Below are 25169 nucleotides of genomic sequence, written 5' to 3'. Positions count from 1 at the left end.
AGGCCAATGCAGCAATTTAAAAAAAGCTGTGGTATTTTTCAGGAAATGCTGGGATTTAATAATTCTGAAGGATCCCTGACTCTCAAGGTGGATGACTATTTCATGAGCCATGAATGGTCACAGAAGCAAAAATATCCTGGCTTACTGCTTCCCACACAGCTGCCAGAAAAAAAAGAAAAGCTAACCAGCATGAGAATCAAATACAAGCACCCTAGACTTGTTAAGTCCTTTGGGAGTTATTTGGATTGAAGCCAAGGAAGTAGTATTGGGCTATTTCCCATGGTTTTCAGAGATGCTAATGTCATCCAAATAGTGTAATGCCTCTTAACACACTGCAAAATTTTAATCTGTGCAGATAGAAGAGAAAATGTGTTTGTGACTTCATCAGGTTTGATTTTATTTATTAGCTCTCCTCATATTTTATTTTGTTTAAGACAATATATGTTTTTAATTGTCATTTTTAGGAGCACAAAGTCCTTTGAATATAGGCATACTATTCATAAAAAGGCAGCAGTAATACCAGTAGGAGTTTTTGCTGAAAATTTGAAACTTTGTCCATTTTTTTCTAATTAGTATTTTTTTGTGACTAAGAGCTTTCGCAGTGCTTGCTTACAGATGATTTTAACTATGCTTTTTATTTTAAAAGCTAAATTGTGAGCCTCCAAAAATTAACTATTAAACCTTTAAAAATAAACAATAATGCATGTAAAGTTTCTGCAATTACAAGCCTAGTTTGTGAGGGAATAATTTTTTAAAGAACAAAAAAGCATCAGTACTTCCACCTCTTGCATGATTTTTATGTCCATCAATTGAGTTTATCCTTTTATAAGAAAAAGCCTCAAGATTTTACCTTACTCTTCTTCCACTTCAGTTACATTTCCCTCCTCTATACTCTCCTCCTTTTGTCTTAGGAAATACACACTTTTGCATTCTGTTCTATAAAACTACTACACATTTTGTGTCACCTCCTGACAAATTTGGCAATATTAAAAAAAAAAACAAAAAAACTGTGAGTATTTAGAATAGTATTTAATTTTTGTGGCTTGCGATCAATTATATGCAACCGGGTTTGGTTGTAGGAACTGTAGCAAACTATGCTTGCTGGATAGCAGTCTATACATGATAGATGCTCAGGACACCTACTGACACAAATTTTAAACCCTTTTACTTTGGTCTGCTTAAATCACCAAAGGATCAACGACTCAGACAGGGTCTTAAACAATTAAGAGCTGTGAAGACCTGGCTGTCTGGAAAAATTTTCATCTGCAATGTATCAATTAAAAAAGCTCCCGAAAACCAAATTCTACATTAATTTTTCTGAAATTAAAAATTTATAAATATATTATTGAATTAAAACAGAAAAAAACCCACTTTAACATAGAATGGAAGTCAATATAATCAAGGGAGGCACAGATTAATGCAATTACTTACAAAGCAGTTGTTTTCATGTTATGCTTGAAGCTGTCACCATAACAAAACATAGCAAAATAAAAGATGCAGGTGAAAAAAGTCACATTTTTTCCATCTTTCCACACTGCACATTCTTCCTAAAAATCCATTTTTTACAGTGTTTGCTCATTCTAGTCTGCGGTGATCCATTTAAGGAGGCTTCTACAATATCTCTTGTGAGATGTGTACAGTGAAAATGTAGCCTATAGATCTTCATAAATTTCTGCCATTATATCTAAACTTTTACACCTGAATTTGGCCCTGTAAGTGCTAGTTAATCTGGCACCAAGGCTAACAATGTCCCTATATACATTGGCATGAGCAACTCTTCATATTCCTGCCTTTCTGCCACACATCTGCTTTGACTTTTATTTTCTGTCAAGCTCTTGAAATCCTGTCCCTAAGTCAGTCTTCCCTGTACTCTCACTACACTAGGATGCTCTTCGCTGAACTCTCTGAGATCTTTTTGGTAAACCCATATAGAAAATAATATATCATTACAAAGTTCAACCAAAACTTGAAACAGGCCCTATTAGCTACTGCTCATGCTCTGCAACAGTTTGGCCAGAAGGTGACAAGAATTCAGATAATCATAAGCAGGTCATCTTTTGAACTGCTGGGACAATGGCATCTTTTATGTAGAAGCAAATAAATGAAGGTATAAGATTAAGTCTAGAGAATATAATTGTTATGTAAAATAAATATTATTAATACCTCAAATGATTAGTGACCTTTGCTGCCAGAAGAATGACTTGCACAAGTTTCAGAAAGCCATTATGCAGAACATACACATCATACTTATTTCTACTTATTTTTAAAATTAAGAAGTTCCACTTCACGAAAACAGGGAAGCAAACAGCAGAACAGGCCTTCTGAAAGCTGGGCAATAATAAAAGAGGAAAGGGTACTTAGTCATCAAAGAATGCATTTTAGCTGTGATGTTCTTTCTTCTGGTTTATTATTGAAATAAACCATGATGACTGAAGACATTTTTAATGCTTGGAAAGCAGAACAGTCTCAGTAAACCAAAGTACCTAGTATGTGTATTTTGTTCTTGTTTTATAAACATAAAACTATACAAAATGAAAAATGTGGCTTCGTGTTCTACTGCAGTGACAAAAAAAATAATCTCAAACCCCTTGAATAAAATATTTTCTTGTAAACAAAATAAAATTAAGTAAAGAATGTGGCAATATAACATTAGTGGTTTCATTTTTCATCTGAACAGAAAGTAAATGCAGGCTTTATCTCTTTGCTCTCAGCTTCATCTTTCTATCACAAATCTTCTGTCTTGTTCCCACCTTAAGAAGGTGCGCAGAGATTTTGAAAGCCCATACTCTTTACTACAAATTGTGCTTATGATGTGGCTCCAGCCATCTGCCAACCTTCAATTTATCCACTGCAGGACATAGGATCTATTTCAGAGAGCAGGCAAACTTTCAAAACTCACATCTGAACAAGGACTGATGGGGAAGCAGTTAGAACTGAGAGGTGTCACATATAGTATTCATCAGGTTTCAGTGTATATTAGAATTTCACTTTTGTAACAAGGTTATACTGTTACATTTAAAATGTTCTCAGTTATTTGCAGGGTTTAGTTTATAAAGAAATAATTCTGTTTGGATTATTTCCCAGAACACATTCTTCAAAACTTCACTTTGTTCTTGACATAAATTGAAAACAATAATATAGATATACTGTATACAGGCATCAAAATGGCATTAAAGAGGCACATTATCAATATGTTTAAAACATTTAGAATGCTCAGCTTTGCATCTTTCTAAGTGAATGACTAGACACTTAGACTGAGTAATATCTGCTCCAATAAACTACTCTGTGGGAAATGTTTTGAATAATGGTTAATTTATGCTGAGGTAATGACAGCATAATACAACTGAAATCTGTGCTAATAGGAAAAAAAGAACCCCCTTCCAGCTATTTCTGTTACAATTGGTTGCAGTAATCCTCACCACATCTCTCTCTCTCTTGCATAAAATATTACTTTAAGTGTATGTGAAAATGGTTGTTGCTAATTTTAAAAATCAATAATTGGTACCTGCCATCCATATGGAGAAAAACAACAAAAACCCCCAGACAATAAAGAAGAAATTTTCATGCACAAGACCTATAATTTATATATTTCTGCAATAAAAGAGAGCAATTGCGGTTAATGTTCTTTTCCTATTGGCAAAACATTAAACTCAGTTTGGGTAAGACTCCAGGGTTTGAAATGCAGATGGAATTTCTAATGTAGATGAGAATTGGGTGAAACAATTTATTCCAAATAATACTTTAAGTAGGCTGAAGTATTAGAAGATATTTTTCTGGAATATGGGTTATTTACAAATTCATGGAAGTATTCCTTTGATGAATGAATGATCTGAAATATGTAATAAATAGGCTGATTCAAGTCTCACCATCTTAATAAATTATCATCAGCTCTTCTGTCTGAACACTCAGTGTAAAGCTGGGGGTGTTCACTGAATGGCAGGGCTTAGCTCTGCCTGGATAAACAGCATTTTAATCACAAGTACAATAAACGATATATCACAAACCTTCTAATAGGTCATTTTGGACAAAACCCCACCTGTATGCCACAAAAAAAATGCCATTTGTTTTACTGTAAGAGACTATGTCTTTTTTTGATTCTGAAAAGGTTCAGAATTTCCATAAATGTGTCACAGGATGACCAGGAATGGTCTTGAATTCAGATAATCATGGATTCTTTGAAATACTGACAATCTCTCATGATCAATCATTAATCTAACTATGGATGATTCTTTAGAGCAATGGTAGAAGGATGTTTTTAAATTGGCGCTCTGTGGATCTGTATATGATTTTTGATTCCTTGTCATAAATGGCTCGTGTTACATAGAGTAGATCCTCCCAAAAAGTAATTTCACCATTTAACTGGATGCATAATTAAAATGTTTTGGTTATTCTGAAGCAAACACCTTCTAAAAGCCCTTTCCTCTGAACAACAAACATATGAAAGTGCACCCATTAATGTTCAAGTCTATATAATGGGCAATTACTGTGTGGTAACTGACCTCATGCAATTTATATAAATTCCTTATTGAATATTCTGATTTCATATGTCTTTTCCTATATTCTGTGTCTTCTGCAGGAATCTTTACCTACAGAAATAAATAACTTACCCTTAAAAAGTCCCTGTGTTTTGCTTCTTGAACTACAGGGAGTTATCATAACAAACTAATAGCAAACAACAACTTTCCCATTTCCATTTAGAGGATGATACAGAGCTCTGAAACTCACCAGAAAGACATACAAATTAATATATTATAACCAAACAGGCTCCCGGAGTGAAACATTAAAAAAATCTATTAATATTCTGCTGATAATCTCTTAATGAAATAAAACACACAGGCCAAAAATAGAACAAAATAATCAAGGCTTTCCCCCTCAAAACAGTATAAATTTGGAAGAGAAATCCTTGTTCTATATATCTAGAAAAAGCATTATTTGGGAATGAAAAAGAACTAGATTTCTTGACAAAAATCAATAGAATGCAATATGCATTTCTTAGAGAATATCAGAGCCCTTAGCCCTTAGGAAAATAATTTCTACTTTGATGAGAGCCTGAATTCCTTAACTTAACTTTGAAAATAGCAGATATTGATACTATATGCAGCTTCCAACTAATTTCACCACTACCCATATTCATGCTTAAACAGGACTGCTCCTAGAAAGGAAGCAAAGACCATCCCTTGTATGGAGGCAATTAAATACAAGTGAACATAGAAGTGGCCAGTGCTGTGGGTACAATTCAATCAAGCAGATCCGTAGGGGTGGTTTTGATATTCTTGTCACATCAAAGAAAGAACTCCCAGAAGAAAAAGTTCTTAACAAGTTAAAAACGAAATCAGAATAAATAAGATAACTCTGAGAGAATGGAAGAACAAGCACTTGGTGGCAAGGGCTGGCACTACCTTGAAAGTGTTAGATAGTGCTATTAGAATAGTGTGTTAATTTTTTCCTCATAAATTTGCCAGGTTCAGTCACCAGGGAAGGGCTAGCATTCCAGCTCCCTTTGTTAAAGATATATCTATCTTGCTGAGTCTTGACAGCCCTATCATGTCAGCCCTCTGTAGTAGCAAAAAGTGTTTCAGCAAGGAGGGGGGGAAAAAAGAAAGGATTAAAAAAAAAGAAGTGAAAACTGATGTGATCTACTCTGCTTCCTGTGGGCATATTTCACTATAGCAGATCCAGAGGGATGCTTTGTTATTCCTGTCAGATCAAAGAAAGAGATAACAGAAGAAAATATAAGAGGAAAAATATAACCCAGAAATGAGGGTAGCTGTAAAGCACTGCAAGACTACCACATCATTATGACTTTTCAAATTATTTAAATATGCTAAATATCAAGTCATCACCAAAGAAATAAATATTGCATAGGCCATATGCTCTGTTAGCTGCCAGAAAAACTGTCCTACTAGGATTAGTTTATGGGCACAGCAACTGCCTGTCAAACACTAGCAATTTTAATCATTTTTCAATTTGCTGTGTGAGTTGCAAGTATGCTCAGGTATCTTGACAGGTGCTCAGGAAGAATATCTGAGCCCTCTAGGTTCACAGTGCCTTGCTTTACTACACCCTTGCAATAATTCCTGCTGGACTGGGGAGATGCAAGTATATGATGAAGATGCAGCATCTCACAGGGAAGTCATTGTACTGCACTGCTAAGCTGGATTTGCAGTTCAACACAAGGAGGATACAAAGTTAGCTTTAAGTCCAAAGCAAACCAAAAGATGAAATGATTTTCCAAAATATTTCTAATAAAAAAACAGGGTGAAAGCATGAAAAAAAAAAAAAAAAGAAATAAACAGAGATCTGGCTATGATTAAAAAATAAAAACCAACACAACAATCAAAAATCCCCAAATGGTACTTTTCTGCAAGGAGATGTGCTTTCAGTACTATGTATGATTAGCCTCTTATGCACAAAGCTGTCCACTGAATTATTTTGTGTTTCATCTACAAGGCATTAAATTTAGGTAGCAATAAATAAAAATAATTTTGTCTCGTCTATTGCATTTTTTAATGACCAGTATGGCTGTGTTGTTTCCTTTCAGCCACAACACTATGTGTTATACAAGTTCCTAACTTGAAAAAAGCACAGCTCAATGGATTTTTGAGTGCCCCCATGTCCAGGTGGCTGGGGAAGAAAGGGGCTCCTAAAACCTACAGATATTCTGGGAGAAACCAGGAGAAGAACTATATTTGACCGAAGAAGTGGAGCAGTAACAGTAATGCACCCATAACACCAAAGCACTATAAATAAACCACATTTCCTGTATTGTTCTTTATATATTAGCATTCTCAGCATCAATCCCCTGAAGTCAGCCAAGACTGTCTAGCAGAAAAGGATTTGGATTATGATGTAAACTAACAGTAAAGACAATTCCAAATAACATCTAATGTCCAATATAACTACTGTTTACATATTAAAAAGAGATACAGGCTTTGTACCAGGGATGTTCTGTCATGTTTCTCCACAGGAGAAGACTGTCATGGTAAAGTTCATTATCAATTACTGCCTTACAAGTACAAGATGAGTTAAGCTGTCATAATTTTCTCAGCCAGAAATCCTGTGCTGTCAAAGAATGTCAATTTTTAATCTGACAAAAGGAAGAAAATTATCTGTTATTCTGACCTCTAATTTCTTGACATTTTAATGCTGTAATTGCTGTGGTTAGTGCTGCAACCATTATTCCACCTGTCAAGTAAGAATGAATCAATATCCTTAAGCTGTTCAAGTTTTAGCTTCCACCTCACTGCTTTCACTTTAAAAAAGGTTGAAGTGGGGAAAAAAAGAAAGGGATTTTGGGCCTGGAAAATGTTTATTTTATTTTATTTAATTTTATTTTTTACACAATTTTTTTTTCCTCATTACAATATGAAAATCATTTTGCAATGTGTCACTAAGAGAGCATTACAACTGATAGAACTGGAGAATTTACCAATTTCTAATAATAAAAGATTGAAACTATGAAATTCAATTATATATTTTTATTCCATGGGGCATGCAAATCAGGATTTTCCTGTTGCCCTTGCAACAACTTGAGGTAAATTATTGTGACCAATTATTTTTTGTGGTATCAGAAATTATGAAGTTGTTTGAAAAATTCAAATTGAGTATGTTGAAATGAAATCCATTTATTTTACCCATCCAATGCAGATCTTAAGTTGCCAGAGAGGTATTACAGGGACAGATGCATGTGATTTCATATACTGAAGTAATCTAAAACTTAACGCCCAGTATTATGGCTTCTATCAGTAGGAATTTTCTATACGGAAAATGAAGAAAGAAAGATGGAAAATCTGCTATTAAATAGATCTGCAAAGAACAATAACATAGGATGGCCCTTTTTCCAATGTTAAACAGTAGAGATTTCTTGGAGATCTCTCAAAGCATATGAGAAAGGAATGGCAGGGATCAGTTGTTCCACTGCTGAATATTTTTTTGTAGATAGAGGACTACAGAAGTAACTTTAATATTCTTCACAGAAAGCTAAGAACACATTTTTAGTGGTTAAGTGAACCGTTTTTTAGTGGTTAAGCTTTTGCCTAAGCAAAGGGTGAAAGTGAAAGGGCCAAGGTATAGCATAACAGGTCACAGGGCTCCACTTTTTAAAATTACATCTTTCAATCAGCTCAGACATAAATGGGAGGGTACTTTTTATCTGGAGACTTATTTCACTGGATAGATTCAGGTGGGACTCAGTTCAATATGAAATTAGTTATGGCCACAGTTACTGCCATACTTGAGTCCACTGGGCTGATAATGGCTGCTGCCAATAAGGTTGTATTCATTGGCTTATTTTACAGCCATGCATTGAGAACATTCACCATCTTCTGTGACACAGGACCACTATGTTTTAGTTTATTTACAAAATAAACATCAAGAGCATTTGGATACTGAGAGATGCATTTTCTGGGATAACTGAAGGGTACAGTTAAATCCAAATTGCAGTGTTTCTAAATTAAAATGGCAGATGGCACCGCTTGCCACTGTAAAATATGATAAACAATTTTTATCTATATTTTAAAGGTGCTAGTGTTCTTATCATTAATTTCTTTATTTACAAGGGGTCTTCAAAGGCTTTAGAGTAACTTTTTACTTTTAATTTATTTTCTGGAATATCTACCAAAACCCAAAATAAAGTCAAACTAACCCAAACAAGCACAAATTGAACAACAACAAAAAAGCAAAAACCCCATCATATATATTCATAACAAAAACATGACCATCAAGTACTTGGTCCTCTATATCATCAAGATGTCAAATGCTTTATTACTGGCCAGAGAATATCTGTTAGCTTCATAAACAGAGCACAGGAAAATAGAAAGCAGGTCTAAATCTATCCATATTTAAATGTGTACTGTAAATTCTGATTAAAAAATAATTAAAAGTATTTTTTAACTTTCTTATGACAAACCAAAAATCAACAATTCTGAGATCTCTTGGAGGAAAAAACATACTATTTTTAAATGAATGCATGCAATTTTATTATTGATGTATAACAAAAATAATGAGGAGGTTTTTTTCTGGTAATTTTGCCTTCTCATTGTTAACAATGACTTTTATGTATAAATCTAACTTGTTGCAATGAAGATTAAGTTGTGCTTTTAGAAATTTACAGGGTGTAAATTACCTAAGAAGAGGTTTATATGTTATTGACTTAAAGGGCATGGGTTAGATGTACAAGTGAGTGAACAAAAACATCTCCATGAATTTTCTTAAATTTCTGATGACAAGTTATGCATGCACGTAGAGCCCCAGGAGAGCTGTAGAGCCTTATCATGCCATAAGATATTAGATAAGGTGCACAGACAGACAGACAGACCTCAATCCTACCAGCTGCCCCGTGGGAGTAGACCCTAAAAGTCAAGACATAGGAGCCTGACCATGCAGATCAGGACCCTAAGCCATGCAAATCCCTTGTATTCATGGTACTTGACACCTGTTTTATACTTTAATAAGCATTCCTTCTTCTTATCTCTGGAAGACCATGACTCTTCTCATGTTCAGAGTTTTAAATCCAGAAAACTGTTATGTAGATGTCAACATTAAATATTTGAGGCAGAGGTAATCAAAGCAATTCTGGCCAGTGTTAAAACGAAGCAAATATTAACTGTTTAAAAAATCTAAGCTTTGCAGAGCACGTAGTGAATATCCACTTCTAGGAAGCCTGTGGTCTGAGTGATATTTTAGTTCTGCTCCTAAAATATCACCAAATGTAACAGAATGCACCAATGCACTGCTTGGAAAAACAAAACAAAACAAACAAAAAAACCAAAAAACCAAAACCAAAACAAACAAACAAAAAAGAACAAACAAAAAAAACCCCTGACAAAACTCAGTAGTTAGCTGAATGAATACTTTCCAGAATCTAATTCTTTCTGAAATCTGTAGATTTCTGTCTCCAAGACTGGAAACAAACAAATAAACAAACTAAAAATCAAAACCCCATTGCCTGGCAATGTACATTATTACTGTTTTGCATACAGCAGATGGCAGCTATCTGGGGGAATGGAAGATTGTGTGTAGAGCTTCATCACAGCAGTACTCATCTAGCAGCTGTTGCTTCTTCACACTTTTCACCAAATCTCAGTTGTTTTAGCCAACAAATGAATAGTACTAGAAAATCATCATGCAAATTAATAGGTACTAGAAAACCATCATTGGTATTATTCGTCTTAGTGAAAAAAAATATGGTCACTGAAAGGAAACTTACCAGGATATCTAGAACAATTCCTTTTAAATTCACTGATTAATTTAAAACACTAATTTGTATGCATTTACAAATATATATATATATATATATATATATATATATATATATATATATACATATATTTCATTCATACACATATATATATATATATATAAACATAAGTAATTGAATGCACAACAAATAGAAAACATTTTCTATTTTGGTAACAGTTTGATTATACTTTATGTGATTAAAAGTAATTTGAATATTTGCCACAGTCACTCTAGAAAATACATATTTTCTGAGATGCTTTCTCACCAACATCACCATCATCTGACTGTATGGGTTAGATTTTTTTTTTCCTCTATGACTATGATGCAGGGGTTTTTTTCTAGTTTTTCAGTGTACTAAGTGAACTTAACACAAGTAAATTATAAAACGTAGTAGACACTATATTAAGAAATATACATTGCATTATAATTTCCTACACCATAACTGAATATTAAATCTACTAGGTTCATTTGTTTTATTGCTAGTTTATTCATACTTACTTCTGAAATTACCTGGGGCATGAATGCTGAATCAATTCAAACACATCCATTTTGTTCAGCAGTGAAAGATGGAAAAAACACCACTTCTTGTGAGATGACAGCAGTTTTTAGTATGAAATGACAGTAAACACCTACCTCCCTGAGGACAGGATCAGTGATACTGTCCAGGTTCACAGAGCCTTCATATGTTAGGTAGTGGAAAACGTTGAGCGCACGCACAGCTTCTGGTCCTCGTTGCTTGTAGCCAAATATAAGGTCAATCCACTGATGAAGTTGACATGATACAAACTCGCTTTCCAGGGCCTGCAAGTGAAATTCAGGATTAGGAAGAAACTGAGAAAACATAGAGGGCATCATTACACTTTCTCTTCAGGCTTATTTGATATATTTGAAATCATTCAAACATTAAAAAATTTAACTTATTCTATTGAGAGGAACAGTAAACAGATATTCTCTTTTTCCTCCACCTTTGTATCATGCTAATTTTCTTCTCAGCTACTGGGTTTCTCCTACCTGCAAGTATTTTAAAAATTTCTGGACTTTCCAAGTAGGTTAGGTAATTTGTCAAAAAAAAAAAAAAAAGAGATGGAAATGGGAGAGAGAATTCAAAAAAAGCAGTCTTCCAACTCAAACTAGTTATAAATATCTTAAATCTAAACTGGAAATTCCTCCATTGTTTTTATCACAGTGCCAATACTCAACACAAACACTTCCAAGCTAGGAACAGCTTCATGTCTTCCTGAGGAAATTTCAGATTTTACAAGCTGATAAACATTGGGAAAATATTATTAATTTTGTTAATCTACATCAAAAGGAGGCTGCTTCAGAACTAATCATCAGGCACTCTAGTACCATGCCATGTCCTGTTTACTTGCAGCAGCCCCCTCCACACCATCCCACAAGCAGGAATAGCCTCAGACAAAGCAAACCACACCTGGGTCATCATGCAACCATTCCTCAGAGATTTTTCCCTGTAATGCTTTCATGGAAGAGGAACTCTCTGTGCTTTGGTGGAAAACTGGACCCTCTTCTGTCAAAACCTGTGACTATTGTCTCTGATGAAAATGGATGGGGAGGCTCAGGCTTAGGAGTTAACACATAACTCAGTTTTCAAGGACTTAAGTTGAGCATACCATAAAAAGCTATAAAGAAATTTTGCAGACCACCATACAAAATTTTGTTGTTTCCTTTTCAAAATCAGAAGCCATCATATGCATATATGCAATATTATTAAAATAGCATTAACACTGCTTAATACTAAATACTATTAAACTAATAGTAGTTTCAAAACATGCCTCCTAACAAATAATTTTAAAATGTCATATCCTTAATTATAATGTACTGTGCATGTACAACATGATACAGTCAGCAACTTCATCATTCCATGTAATCTTTTCCATAGGACTTTTACCTCAGTTAGAGTGCAGGATGCTAGCACACAAGGATAAAATTAGGTTTGCCACAGCAACAACCAATAAAGCATTTCCTTACTCTTAAAGGCTCAATTTTTAATGTCGTTTTTGTATGCAATAAAGCTTTTTAAGAATTTAGAATTTAAAGCCAGTTATCTTTCTAGCATCCACCTCAAATCAATTTAGAGCAATCACCCTAAGAATTCTCTCAAAATTCTGAACTCTGCATATTTAAAGTTTCTTTTGATCTGTATATATTATTTATTTATCAACATGTAATTAATAAAAAAATATTAGGCATTTCCTTGGTCAAAATTAGCATTTTTATTTCTAGAACATTAAGAGCATTTCAGGAAATCAGCAGAACCTTTGATTACTCAAAGGTAAGACAGCACATCAGAAAAAAATCGATCCTTGGTCTAAATGAGCATATTGCACACTATTCTCATCTAACATCCTCTCACTGCTGTTAGAATCACAAAAACATGGAACCATTAGACAGTTTGAGTTGGAAGGGACCTTAAAAGGCCATTTAGTCCAACCCCAATACAGTGAACAGGGACATCTTCAACTACTTCAGGTTGCTCAAAGCCTTGTCCTGTCTGACCTTGAATGTTCCCAGAGATGAGACATTCATCACATCTCTGGACAACTTGTTCCAGTGTTTCACCATCCTGACTATAAAAAATTTCTTCCTTATACATTGTCTGATCTATCTTCTTTTCATTTAAAGCCATTACCCTCTGCCATATCTCAACAAGTTCTGCTAAAAAGTTTACCCATGTCTTTCTCATAGGCCCTTTTAAATACTGAAAGCTCACAATGAAGTCTCCCCAGAGTCTTCTCTTCTCAAGGCTGGACAATCCCAGCTCTCTCAGCCTGTCTTCATAGGAGAGATACTACAGAACCCAGTCATCTTTGTGACCCTACTATGGACCCACTCCAACAGGTCCATGTCCTTCCTGAGGACCCCAGAGCTGGATGCAGCACTCCAGGTGGGGTCTCTCCAGAGCAGAGCAGAAGGGCAGAAACACCTCCCTCAACCTGCTGCTCATGCTGCTGGTAATGCAGCCCAGGATGACGTTGGTCTTCCAACCTGCAGGCAGACTTTATTGGCTCATGTCCAGTCTCTCATTCACCAGCACCCTCAAGTCCTTCTTGGCAGGGCTGCTCTCTACCTGTTCATCCCCCAGCCTGCATGGATAATGGGGGTTGCTCTGACCCAGGTGGAGCAACACACACTTGGTCTTGTTGAACCTCATGAGATTCCCATGGGCTGCATTACATACTTGTTCTGGTCCCTGGATGATATCCCAGCCCTCAGGTGTCAACCACACCACTCAGCTTGGTACCATCTGCAAATCTGCTGAGGGTGCACTCAATCCTTCCGTCTGTGTCATTGTTGATGATATGAAATGGTACTGGTCCCAGTGCAGGCCACCACTTGTCACTGATCTCTGTGTGGACACTGAGCTGATGCAACTGCTCATTCACTTCCTTATCCACCTTATCCACCCATCAAACCCATCTCTCAGCAATTCAGAGAGAAGGATGTTGCAAGGGACCACTGGCAAAAGCCTTATGCAAGCCCAGTCAGATGACACCGGCAACCCTTCCCTTGTCCACTGATGCAGTCACTGCATCACAGAAGGCCACTTTCATTGGTCAGGATGGACTTTCCCTTGGTGAAGCTGTGTTGGCTGTCCCAGATCACCTCCTTGCCCCCCATGTGCCTTAGCACAGCTTCTGGGAAGATCTGCTCCATGGTCTTCCCAAGCATAGAGGTGAAGCAGTCAGTAGTTCCTAGGGTCCTCCTTTCTACCCTTTTTAAAAATGGGAGCAATGTTGTTCTTTTTCCAATCACCAGGGACTTCTACCTGCCCTGATATTTCATGAGTGGCTTGAGAGCTAGATTAGCTGATTCCCTCAGGACTCTGGGACACAGCTCATCAGGTGCCATAGCTGCATGTATAAGTTCCTTAGGTGGCCACAAACTTGATCTCCTCTAAAAGTGGAAGGGACTTTGCTCCCTGAGTCCCCATTTTGCAGTCCAATCACTAGAGAGGTGTGGGAAGAGAGGTTGATATTGAAGACTAAGGCAAAAAGTACCTTTGAGTACCTTATCCATTGTTACTGGTTTGTCAGTCCTGCTCATGAGGGGGATTGCACTTTTTTGACCTTTCAATTTAGAAGAGTTAAGAGAGTTCAACACATATCTTATATTCCCCTAAGGCAGTTTCTACTTGCATGAGCAGCCCTTACTCCGTAGCTTGTCATTCTAGCGAAGGTGTTACTGTCTCCAGCAGGTTTGGAGAACTTCTATTCCACATGGATTAATAGTTATTTAATAACTTATTAAATTCTCTACATTTTAACAGCTGCATATCATGTCTTTTTCTCCAATTATTTAAACAGATTTATTGTACTATGTTTACAGGCATAATGGCCATTAATTCCTTGAGGAAGAACCTTAGTTTCTTGAAAAAAAAAAAAAAGATGTAATTTAGAGCAAGGGAGTATAATTATTTTGAACTACATATTTCAGAAGAGTGGAAGCTGTGTGGTGTAACACTGGTGTAGTGTAGAATTTAGGGAAAGGACCAGAGTAGAAGGTGGAAAGCGAGTCAGAGCTGTGAAGAAGAATAGCTCTTCATGGGCCTTAGCACAGCACAGCCTCCAGCTGCAGGATGAAATGGGTGCTGTGTGATGTCCAAGGCCTCCCAGTTAGGGTGTCCTGTGGGGCACAGCACCAGGCATGAAAAACAGGACAGGTGCCATCAAGAAAGGGCCACCAAAATGCTACAAAGTCACACCTCGCCCTCAGTAGGTCAAGGCTTTATAATCTGGATTTATTTTAGTCAGGGGAAAGCCTCTTGCACCAGGTCTGACCTGGTTTGCTGGTGTTTCTTCCAAGTACTTCTGCAACGCTACTCATGCGATACTTGCAGAATCTTCTCCCTAATTTGCTTTAATGCACAGGCTACTCCCCCTCCATGTAAGTGCCTCCTGAAAATTCATGAGTGGTTCACTGTCAACCAACTGTACATTGCTTGGTTTCTCAAGAATATGCAATCCTCAGTAGGGAATAAGGTGAGGGAATTTTCTGTTTAAAACATAATTTGTAGGTGCAGTAGGAAAAACATACAGAAAAAGATAACAATAATAGCCTTAAAATAGGCTCATGATAGCCACAGAAATCAGCACTTTGGATTTAAATTATTTTTAGGGCTTAAATTTTATTAGCATTTTTAAATATGAACTATAGAATCTTTTTGTTTTAGTAATAATTATTACTTATATAATTATGTAATATTTTTGTAATTATGTAATATGGTTTTTAAAGATCCTTAAAGTTAAACAGAAATGAGCCAACATCCACTTTGTTATCTATCATAATTAAAATGTACACAAAACAGAGTTTTATTCAAGCACTCCCAAAATGAACTTGCTTGAATAATTACTGGGGCTTCATTTTCAACTTGCAACATTCCAGTCAAGTTTTTTCATGGGTTTTGTTTTAAGGAAGGTGTTTACCATGTTATTGTTTCCAGTGGAGTGACTTTTATTGCTAATAGGAAAATTGCAAGGATTATTATACATCTCGTGTATACACACTTTGTGGTGTTTGCATGTTTGCAGGCAAGTGTATGCACACGTCCCACAGGCTGAAAATTTGACCTGTAGCTGCAGTAAAATAGAAAGAGATATTAGCAAGTTGATGTTAAAACTAAATAAAGTTATTATAAACCAAATTACTTCTTACTATAGCTCTTTTCTGACCTTTATGAATGCTGCACACTTTCCCCTATGCTCATTCTAATTTGATTTTGTAAGTATTTTTCACAGGCATATCAGTAGGAGGCAGTGGTTTTCATGCAATACAGACTATGTGCTGTGTAAAATATCAGAAGTTCTGGGTTCATAAAATATGCTATCCAGGTATTTTTTGTCACCAGAGAAGTGAAAATCTCTCATGCTGCCACTTGTCTGGACCATGGTTGCATCTTCTCTTTCTGCAGTTTCTGCCTTGCTGCCTTGCCCTCCATATCAAAATTCTGTTTCTCTCTCCAAAAAGCTTTCCATCTTACTATTAAATTATATGTCATATATAAAGATATTTTATTATTATTCTGAGACAATTTTATTTTACAGATCTGCTCAAAACCAGATCATTGGCCTTTTCATCCTGTGATCTGGGTTTCTCTCCTCTCCCCTCAATATCCATGCTCTTCTGCAGTCATTGCAGATTGTCTCCACCAAATATTTTTCTTCCTCAGTTACTATTCTTTGCACTGACTGTCAAAGTCAAATCTTTGATTTTCCTCATAAAGTATTTCAGGCAATACTGCTATCTGAGATTAGTTATGTTCTTTTAAGCAAAGTAATATTTTGATAGAAGTGACATAGAAGTACCTCATACAACACTGCTAAAAGTGATTGAAAAATCTGAAGTAGATTGAAACCCCTTTTGCCAGAATAAGTTTTAATTGCATAACCTTAGCAATACATAAAATAAAATCAAAGCTACTTTTGAGGAAGCAATATCAAGTCTTATCTACTGCTTATCTGGTAGAAAAGAAATGTCAACTGCTGTTGAATGGTGAGGAGGAAAAGATCTTCCAGATTCTCATGGCACAGAGATTTCATGCTAGATATTTCTAATGACTATTCAAGACACTTTTTAATTATGAAATACTATGCATGCTTCTGAATAGCCAGGGAACAGTACAAAAATGCAGTTGGCAGCAGAGCAGTGCAAATAAATCATTTCAGAGACAGAAAGAAAATTCAATCTTAGTAACAGTTATGTAATAGGAACAAAATATGTATAACAAAAACAAGACATCATTTAGTCTCTCAAAATATAATTTACAGTGAATACATTTAACTCAGCACTGCAATTTGTAATTTAATATGTGCATAAGCTATAATTAAAATATCATTATAATTAACTTTGAATCACACAATCTTGCATCTTTTGTTTCAAAACTAAAGAATGCTTATTATAAAAGCTGTGCTTCAGTGTTTCACAGTGGTGTTCCCTGCCTTGATTTAACATGCTTGACTTACTGACTGAGTCTGTTCTATTTCTGGCTCTTGGACTGCTCTGAGTCTGTGGGGACTGAGAGGCTGAGTAGGACTACAGATGCACATCTGTGGAAGGTTTTATGTGTGGATATTTTTTTTTCCCCTGGTAAACTGGGAGATTATGATTGATGAGCCCAGCATTAGGGTAATGTTATCAGGGACACTTTCTGCCTCTGTCCTTTGTACCATTGCTGAGGTCAGACCATAATCATGTTAGCATTGAACATAGAGCTTTATTAATGTTTCATGAGTAACTCCATAGTAATCAGTCTAGCTTTGTATGGATAAATAAAACTACTACGACAATCCCTGATGTATACAAAAGCAACTCGACTGTCTTTTCCAGTCCTTATGATAAGCATAATTTTCACAAGTTTAAAGGAATCTCTTTTGATGGAAAACCATTTCCACTTCCACTTTGGAGTTTAGTTTGAAGTGTTAAACAACCAGCTGAACAATCAAATTATACAATACAAAACACCTGCCTGCTATTTATTCATTTGCACAGAATTTTAGTAAAGCTTGTTAACCAATTGGTTAAATTGTGCTGATTTATGGCACTGTGCCTCTGTGATGTGTCCTAGGCTGTTCTGTTGTCTTTGGTATCAGGATGGAATGATGGAATTCTTGCTGTTATTTAAAGAAAATGCTTACATTCATAAATGTGTAAGTAGTATATAAGGATTTGTATTTACTCCCATGTACATTTACACATAATATATGCCTGCGAAAAGCACAAAAGAAAAGTCAACATGAAGAGAAGAAAACAGCATGAGCTAGGGAAAAAAAGGTCCCACTGTATGTTATGCACTTCCACATAGGATTTTTCCCACTGAAATGAAATTAGTACTCCTGATTTTATTAGATAAGAGATCAGGATAACCCTTACTGGAAATAATCCTTAGTTTTCTGTAAACATATTCTCTACTTGCTTTGCTAAGTTGCTGTAGAAATTCCAGGCTTGCACAAGCTTGCTGTGTTTTACATGTCAGCATCACACCCAGTTTATTTTTTTTTTTTCCTGCAAGATAAATTCTTGTATAACAGCCAAAGCCTGGCCTGGGGATGACCTAACTGAATAATACATCTGCTGGCCGGTTCAAATGATGGAATCAGACATTAGGTAGGGAATGTCAAACTTTCCAATCCTTTTGTATTTGTTCCCTTGACCAGTTTCATTCTAGTGACCAAAAAGACAGGGTACTGGCAGTTTGTTGTGTGTGTTAATAAAACCCTACTTGAGGAAGTTTTTCTGAAAAATTCTTACACATTCAAATTATTACATTTTCAAAATATAATTCCATTACTTCTTACTACACATACTATCTGCATTTTCATGAAAAGGATTATCCTTCTTTAGCTACTTGCTCTTCATAATAAGCTTTGTAGAATACTATGCATATATCGTGCTCTTTAAACTCCCAATGTTATTCACTTTGCTTTTATCTTCTGAACTCCATCCAAATGTGAATGCTTCTGTTTTCTAGTCATCCAGAAGTGAATTCAATATTCCAGGTGCAGTCTCAAAAGGACTATAGATAGGTACAACTGTTTACATCCTCCATGATGTAATGATTCTCCATAGATGGCATCAAAATACACTTACTTCTGGTGGATATAGAATTACAGAGTTTTATCTCATCTAATTGCTGTTCATTGTCACCCCTACCTTGCTACTGCTCTATTTTTCAGCACTATTTTTATTTCCATACTTCTGCTTCTTATTATCTTCAATTCTTTCCTCCCAAGGTGATTTTCAGTCTATTTTCTGCATCTAATTCAAATAAATCTATGCCTCTTTCTCCTGTTTTGTAGGCAGTTCCTAACTTTATTATCATTTGCAAGTTTCCTGACTGCTCAGTTGAAGATAGCATGTATCTGTGTAGAGATGAATTTTAGCTACTGATCATGTTCTTGTTAAAAGTAGATGTTGGGGTGAATTAAGTCTATGCAGAAAGTGCCTCCTGGCAAAACTGTACAAGAGTGGCATAATACTCACGTCTGTGAGAGGAGGACTGGAAAACAGTAGAGGAAGGGTCTGATACAAACGGGTGATAATTTGTGATTTTAGAATCTGCAAACTACTCAATTATTTGAAGCCTGTTGTTATGATACTGCTCTAGTCTTAACATCAGTTTGTCTATCTCCTGGCAATCTGAGCATACTTACACATATGTGGAATCAGTCATTACCTCACTATCAAGTCCTGAAGCTCTAAGGAGGCCTAAATGTTATACTCTAAATTTGTGTAAGCAGCTGTTTTCTTCAACAGCACAAAACTTTTTCTGTGAAGAGCTGCTATGCTACTTTCTAAAAAAACAGGAATCACACAACGGAAATTAAAAACCTAAAGCTTAAGCTTTTTTTTTTCAGGTGATTTCTCATCACATAGTGCCTTTTATCCTCCTAGCAATATTTCCAACATTGTGGAAAGAAAATATTAATAAAATGCAATTTAAGATAAAAGGAAGATTCTTTACAAAATTTAAGAATGGGAGTCCTTAATATACATCTCTCATTATATCCCCAATAGGTGGCAGCTTGCTTCTCCATTTTCACCAAGGAATCACACCACTGTTCCTTTAGATGTCACAACTAAACCTCTAAGTCAACTTTAGTGTGCTTATGCCTGGGCTCAGTTTGGATTTAGCCACAACTACAACCCAAAAAAGGGCTCTGTGCAGCAACACAGCCACTCTAGAGACACCAACCTGTGACTGCACATCCCAGACTTGAGAATTCGAATGGATCCAGTGATCCTTTCAGTACACCTCCTTCTTTTCTAGTAAAATTGCACTTGAATTTATTTTCATCAGCTGTGACAATTACTTAGTTTTTAAAAAGAATCTTCCAATATATGCTGTATAAGAGACATCAGCCAAGAAATGTCCAGCTTCTTCCTGTCAATAACAGACTAATCTGTCGACAGAATATATTTCTCCTGGTTTGTGTAGTACATTTCACGTGTCTCAGGTAATGAGGTTGCCATCACTTCCTTAGGAGACTGTTGTGCATATGTCAAACTACTTATTCTTCTAAATGGAGGACACTTCTAAATTATCTGTATCTAGGAATAGGTTTGTTTTTATAATATTCTTCTACTCTTGAACTTCATAGTGCTATTTTTTTCTATCATCTCCCAAAGAACAATTTTCTTTAAATAGACAGTTCCTAAAATTAAATCACCAAACTGATCAGGAAAAAAAAAAAAACAACAAACCAACACAGCTAGATTTGCAATGCTACTGCAACAGCACTATCGGGAATAATGCATAATCTGAACAGTTCTGCAACTGTATGGAAACCAAAGCTTACTGAAATCACAGTCCTGACTCTTTAAGAAAGACAAGCAATATGCATTTTAAGGAAGAACTATCTCCAGAAAAAAAACCCCATGAACTGAAATATAGCTGGCCAAAGCATCTGAATATACCTTGCTGTTCCTAAATATTATTAAAAGCATGCACATTTATCAACTTTATCAATAATAATTGTCTATCAAAATTAAAAAAACAAATATACACCAGAAGTGCTCTTTCTGCTTTAATTTCAGAGGTTTCATGATGATTTTCATCACAGCAGTTCTTTTGCAGAATTTCTTCAAGACTGCCATTGTTTGCTTAAGTTCACATTTCTACACTTCCAGTTCACCTCTGATGAACAAGAAGTGCATATCTTCAGGAGAATAATGACTACAAGATGCCTTGCAAGACATCAGCATTTATAGTATTCTTTTATTTTTTGATGTAGAAGATGGTGAGGAGGGAAAGACATAAATTTTTCAGGCTCTCTTGTATTGCATGCACATCTGATGCTTTTTCATGAGAGAATAAATAACTGAATTTAACTTTCCATAATCTGGGCACATGGAATGAAAATCTACTATAAAATAAAGGGTTCTGTCAAGCAAGACAGAATGCAAATTCTCCTTCACTTTTTTTAATTTTATTTCTCTAAACCTAGTTCTAAAGAGATGAAAAACAGAATTAGGTTAGCTTGCCAAAATACGGAACCGCTTAGACTAAATTAAAAGTACAGCTTACCATCCTGTTGATACGGACAAAGTCTTCAGGCTTCTTGGCCCACGGAGGGAGATCAACATCATTCACAACAATTTCATCTTCCCTGATTCCTAGATTATAGCCATTACTGTTGACAAACATCTCGGGTAGGTAGTAAAATTCTGGAATTAACTCCTAGCGGGGAGAAAACACACAATGAGACTTCACATTTAACAGAGATGTTAATTGGTGCTCCCAGAATCAAGCTCTCTTGTGCAACATATTAAAGCATTCCTGGGGTTGGTTTTTTTTTTGTGTGTGTGTTTCTCTGCACCTTTTTAAATAAATTTTATAACCCACTTTCTTTGACTTACAGTCAAATGTATTCTGCAAAATGAAATACTCAAACTTTGTTCTTCCCATACCTGTTTTTATGAAAAAGCACAACTTTAGTCAAGGCAGTGTGTATGAGTAAAGGAGAATAGCAGGTATAAATCAGAATAGCAGGTACAAGAAAATTTATGTTAAGCCTTCAATATGAAAATATATTTGATTTTTTAATTACTCTTTAACAAAAACATGTAAAAGTGGAAAATTTGCAGACATAACAGTGTGTTGATCTTACTTTCTTTAATTTTTTAATTGCATAAGAAAAGGTGATAAGTTGATTACCCATATAATGAAAAATAATACTTGGTGAATTAAGTTTTTCTACTGTAATAAAAATTCAAGAATACACAGAGGGAAAAATATCAGTACAACAAATATCCTTCAAGCAGATATAAATGATACTTAAAATATGAAAGATAACAACTGCAAAATATAATAAATTATATGTAACTTAAAGTGTGAAGCTCTTCCCCATTTTCAGGATAGCCAAACAGGAATCCATTTTTACATAATGAATATTGCTATTTGTTCCTGTTATTTTAGCATTGAGTATTGAACTGCAATAGAAACAAAAAAGCTTTAAAGCCCACTATCTCTTCTCTTATATCCAGATATGGAGTAAATTCACCAAATTACATTGTTAAAAGCATTATGGCATTCAGTTGTGTAACATGATCAAAACTGATGACACAGCACCTGAAATCTGAGCCTCTTTGTGGTCCTTTCAAAAGCTGCAGACATGCGAAGCAAACAAAAAACCCGCTGCAGACACAAACTTATCTAATTAAATCTGATCTGCAGCTCCATAGAGAATAGAGCAGTTAAAGCATCCTTTCAAATTTAAGTTAAAAAAAAAAAGTGCATTCATCGCAATTTTAAGTATGTTTAGGAAGGTAATTTAATTACTTCTTTACATCACAGTATACTAATATAGGTTAGACTAAAATGCAAACCGAATCAGTATCTAACTAGTATAAAACATTAACCAAGTGAGACACACCCGAACCTGAATTACTCATTATGAAGCAAGCCGCAATTCCAAACAGGAAAAAAAAATAAAATTATTATACACAGTACATAATAAAACAGCAGCTAGAGCAAAGCCAGAATAAAAGAAATCCTGAATATCCTACAATGCTAAAAGAAAAATATTCTATTAATGCCTATCTTAAGTTCTATTGTATACACCTTTTATTTATTCAGAGTATTTCTAAAAGAAGTCTTCCCCCCTTCCCCCAAAACATGATTCACTAAATCTCAGGTTCCAAAAACAGCCCTTTGGTTGTTTCTAATGGAGCCCAAAGAAGAATGAACGATCCTCACAGCTGGAGAAAACAATACAGAAATCTTTCAGGATTTCAACAAATCACTAACTCAGAACTCACAACCTAACATATGCTACCACACAAATCACTAAAAAACTAAGAGTATTGCCTTAAAAAAGGGGAAAAATTCACGAGGACCTCAGAAACATCAAAAAGCCAGAGTTAATCTTAAAGCCAATATTCAAATGAAACAGAATTTATTAAGGAATAGGTTAGCAAAGTTTGTTTCTACTTTGTACAACAGCCTTGAAGCACATACCACTGGTTTTGATTGCTATTAATTTTATTCAGTGTGGTGGCATACTAACCTGTGATGTCACAGCAACCAATTCTGATTCCATTAAAGAAAAGTTATTTGCTAAATTTCCTTTTTCAGTTTTAAATGTCATAGCATGTAACTGTGGACTTTTACATCTACCATACATGAAAGATTTATGCTACCCAGAGACACATCTAGTGTTTAAGTGAATTCTACTAACCTTTTGGCTGTAGGGGTATCTTGAAACAAAGGGATTTAAATCACTGAGTATTTTTAATGGTATTTCTATTTAGTAAGTTTATCTTTGTTGCTCTTTGCTTTCAGGGTAATTTAATGTTCCCTTGTCTGGTATAGCAGAAAACATAAATAGAAACAGAATAAACAAAAGTATGTGATTAACTTTCTTTATAAGATTTATTGTGTTGTGTATGTTTAGCTTGAACTGTCTTTTTCCTGTGCTCTGGAAATTAACCAGTGCCAGATTTCTAAATCCTCTTCAAATAACACTCTCCCTAGAATCCTAATCATTTCAGTTACACATCTTCTGGTAATTGTTTTGGGTTTTTCTTTTCAGTCAAAGTAAAAAAAAAAAAACCCTAAACATAGTATTTAAAAAATATTAACCCACTACGTTATAGTCTCAGCACTCTCTACGTTATTTTAGTGCAGCCTAGAATTATGTTGCTTATTTGAGTACTATTTAGCATGAATTAAACCTTTTCTTGAAATGTGAGCCATGTTGCATGTGACCTTTCCCAGATACTTACATATTTCCCATAATTTGTATTAACCATTCCATTTTCTTTCATAGCATTTGATATTCCTCTTGTAATTTTGCTGTCTCCACTATTTAGACTAAGAAGCCACAGTACTTAAAAATAGCTCAGATAAATATATGCCCTTCTTATTTCTAGAGAATGACTTAAAATATGCTAAAACACAGGTGCAGTATGAAAGCCTGTGGCACCCTGTATGTATAAACTTAAGATTCATGTATTTAGCTACTTAGAAGCATAGAAAATAGAACCAAGCTAGAGATGCATGATAGAAATTCTGTTCTTATGTGTGCACTGTTTATTTTGTTTTGAGAAACTGAAGAAGCTATTTCTTCTATCTCATGCCAACGGCAGGCAGTGGCTGGGGATGGAAGGGTAAATATTCTCTTCCCCAGGGCCCTCCAGCATGTTTCACTAAGAGAAGTATAAACTGAGAGAGTCAGAGAGAGGAAGGATTAGCAAGGACAGTGAGGCAGCAAGGATGGAGCCCAGGAGGTTTCTGGGAAAAGGAAGGAGCAGACAGGAGTGAACCTCAGAGGAGATAAAATGACAACTGGGGCCCAGAGAGCATCGTCTTAGCTAAGAAGCCACTGAAAGTTGCAAGAATGTACAAAAGAATGCAGGAAAAGATAACACTAGCAAAGGCTAGAGCTATTTTCAAAACCTATTAACATTTTTCTCAGCCAGAGTTTGGATTTTTTTTGTTTCACAAATGAGTATGTGCCAGTTCATATTCTAGTAAAGATTATGACTAGAGGGACGCTCTTTTGGTGTTTTTTTCTGTTATGGACAGGAAACAGATACCTCAAATAAACAGCTGTTTCAGGGTTATATTTGGAGAGCTGACCATGTCCATTCCTCCATTCCAGATGAGGTTCAGCTATGACAGCTATTCTGCAAGGTATCTGTTGACCCTGCTGTTCCAGATTTTGAGTTACAGCAATTCCAGAATTCTTCCATCAACTGGTGTCAGTGCTCTTCATCTGGAGTTTTACCTAACAACTGGCCTGAATCCTTCATTATGCAATCTAAGTCAATTTTTGCTTATCCTAGCTATCAACCCATCTCAGATAGAGAGAATAAATTACTGTTTTTACTTTGCATTGTTTATTACATGTTTGAAAAGCATTATTTACCAGATTCACAGCCTTCAAGCTCCTAAAAGTCTAAATTAAGGAGAA

The 25169-nt window shown here is 35.5% G+C and overlaps 1 protein-coding gene across 4 annotated transcripts in view; it reads right to left on the bottom strand.

The window, feature by feature from the left end:
• The window catches only part of NBEA (neurobeachin), a 448312-nt gene that overhangs the window by 30806 nt on the left and 392337 nt on the right, over positions 1-25169 (bottom strand). For all 4 annotated transcript variants that reach the window (XM_062487643.1, XM_062487641.1, XM_062487644.1 and 1 more), the window contains 2 exons: positions 21281-21433; positions 10873-11040 (listed from right to left, as the gene is read on the bottom strand). In XM_062487643.1, coding sequence (XP_062343627.1) covers positions 10873-11040; positions 21281-21433 — 321 coding nt within the window. The remainder of the gene's footprint in view (positions 1-10872; positions 11041-21280; positions 21434-25169) is intronic.

Source organism: Cinclus cinclus, chromosome 2 (assembly GCF_963662255.1).
Source record: "Cinclus cinclus chromosome 2, bCinCin1.1, whole genome shotgun sequence".
Lineage (NCBI taxonomy): Eukaryota > Metazoa > Chordata > Aves > Passeriformes > Cinclidae > Cinclus > Cinclus cinclus.
Note: the sequence above shows the minus strand (reverse complement) of the source record. Positions and strands in the feature narration are given on the sequence as shown.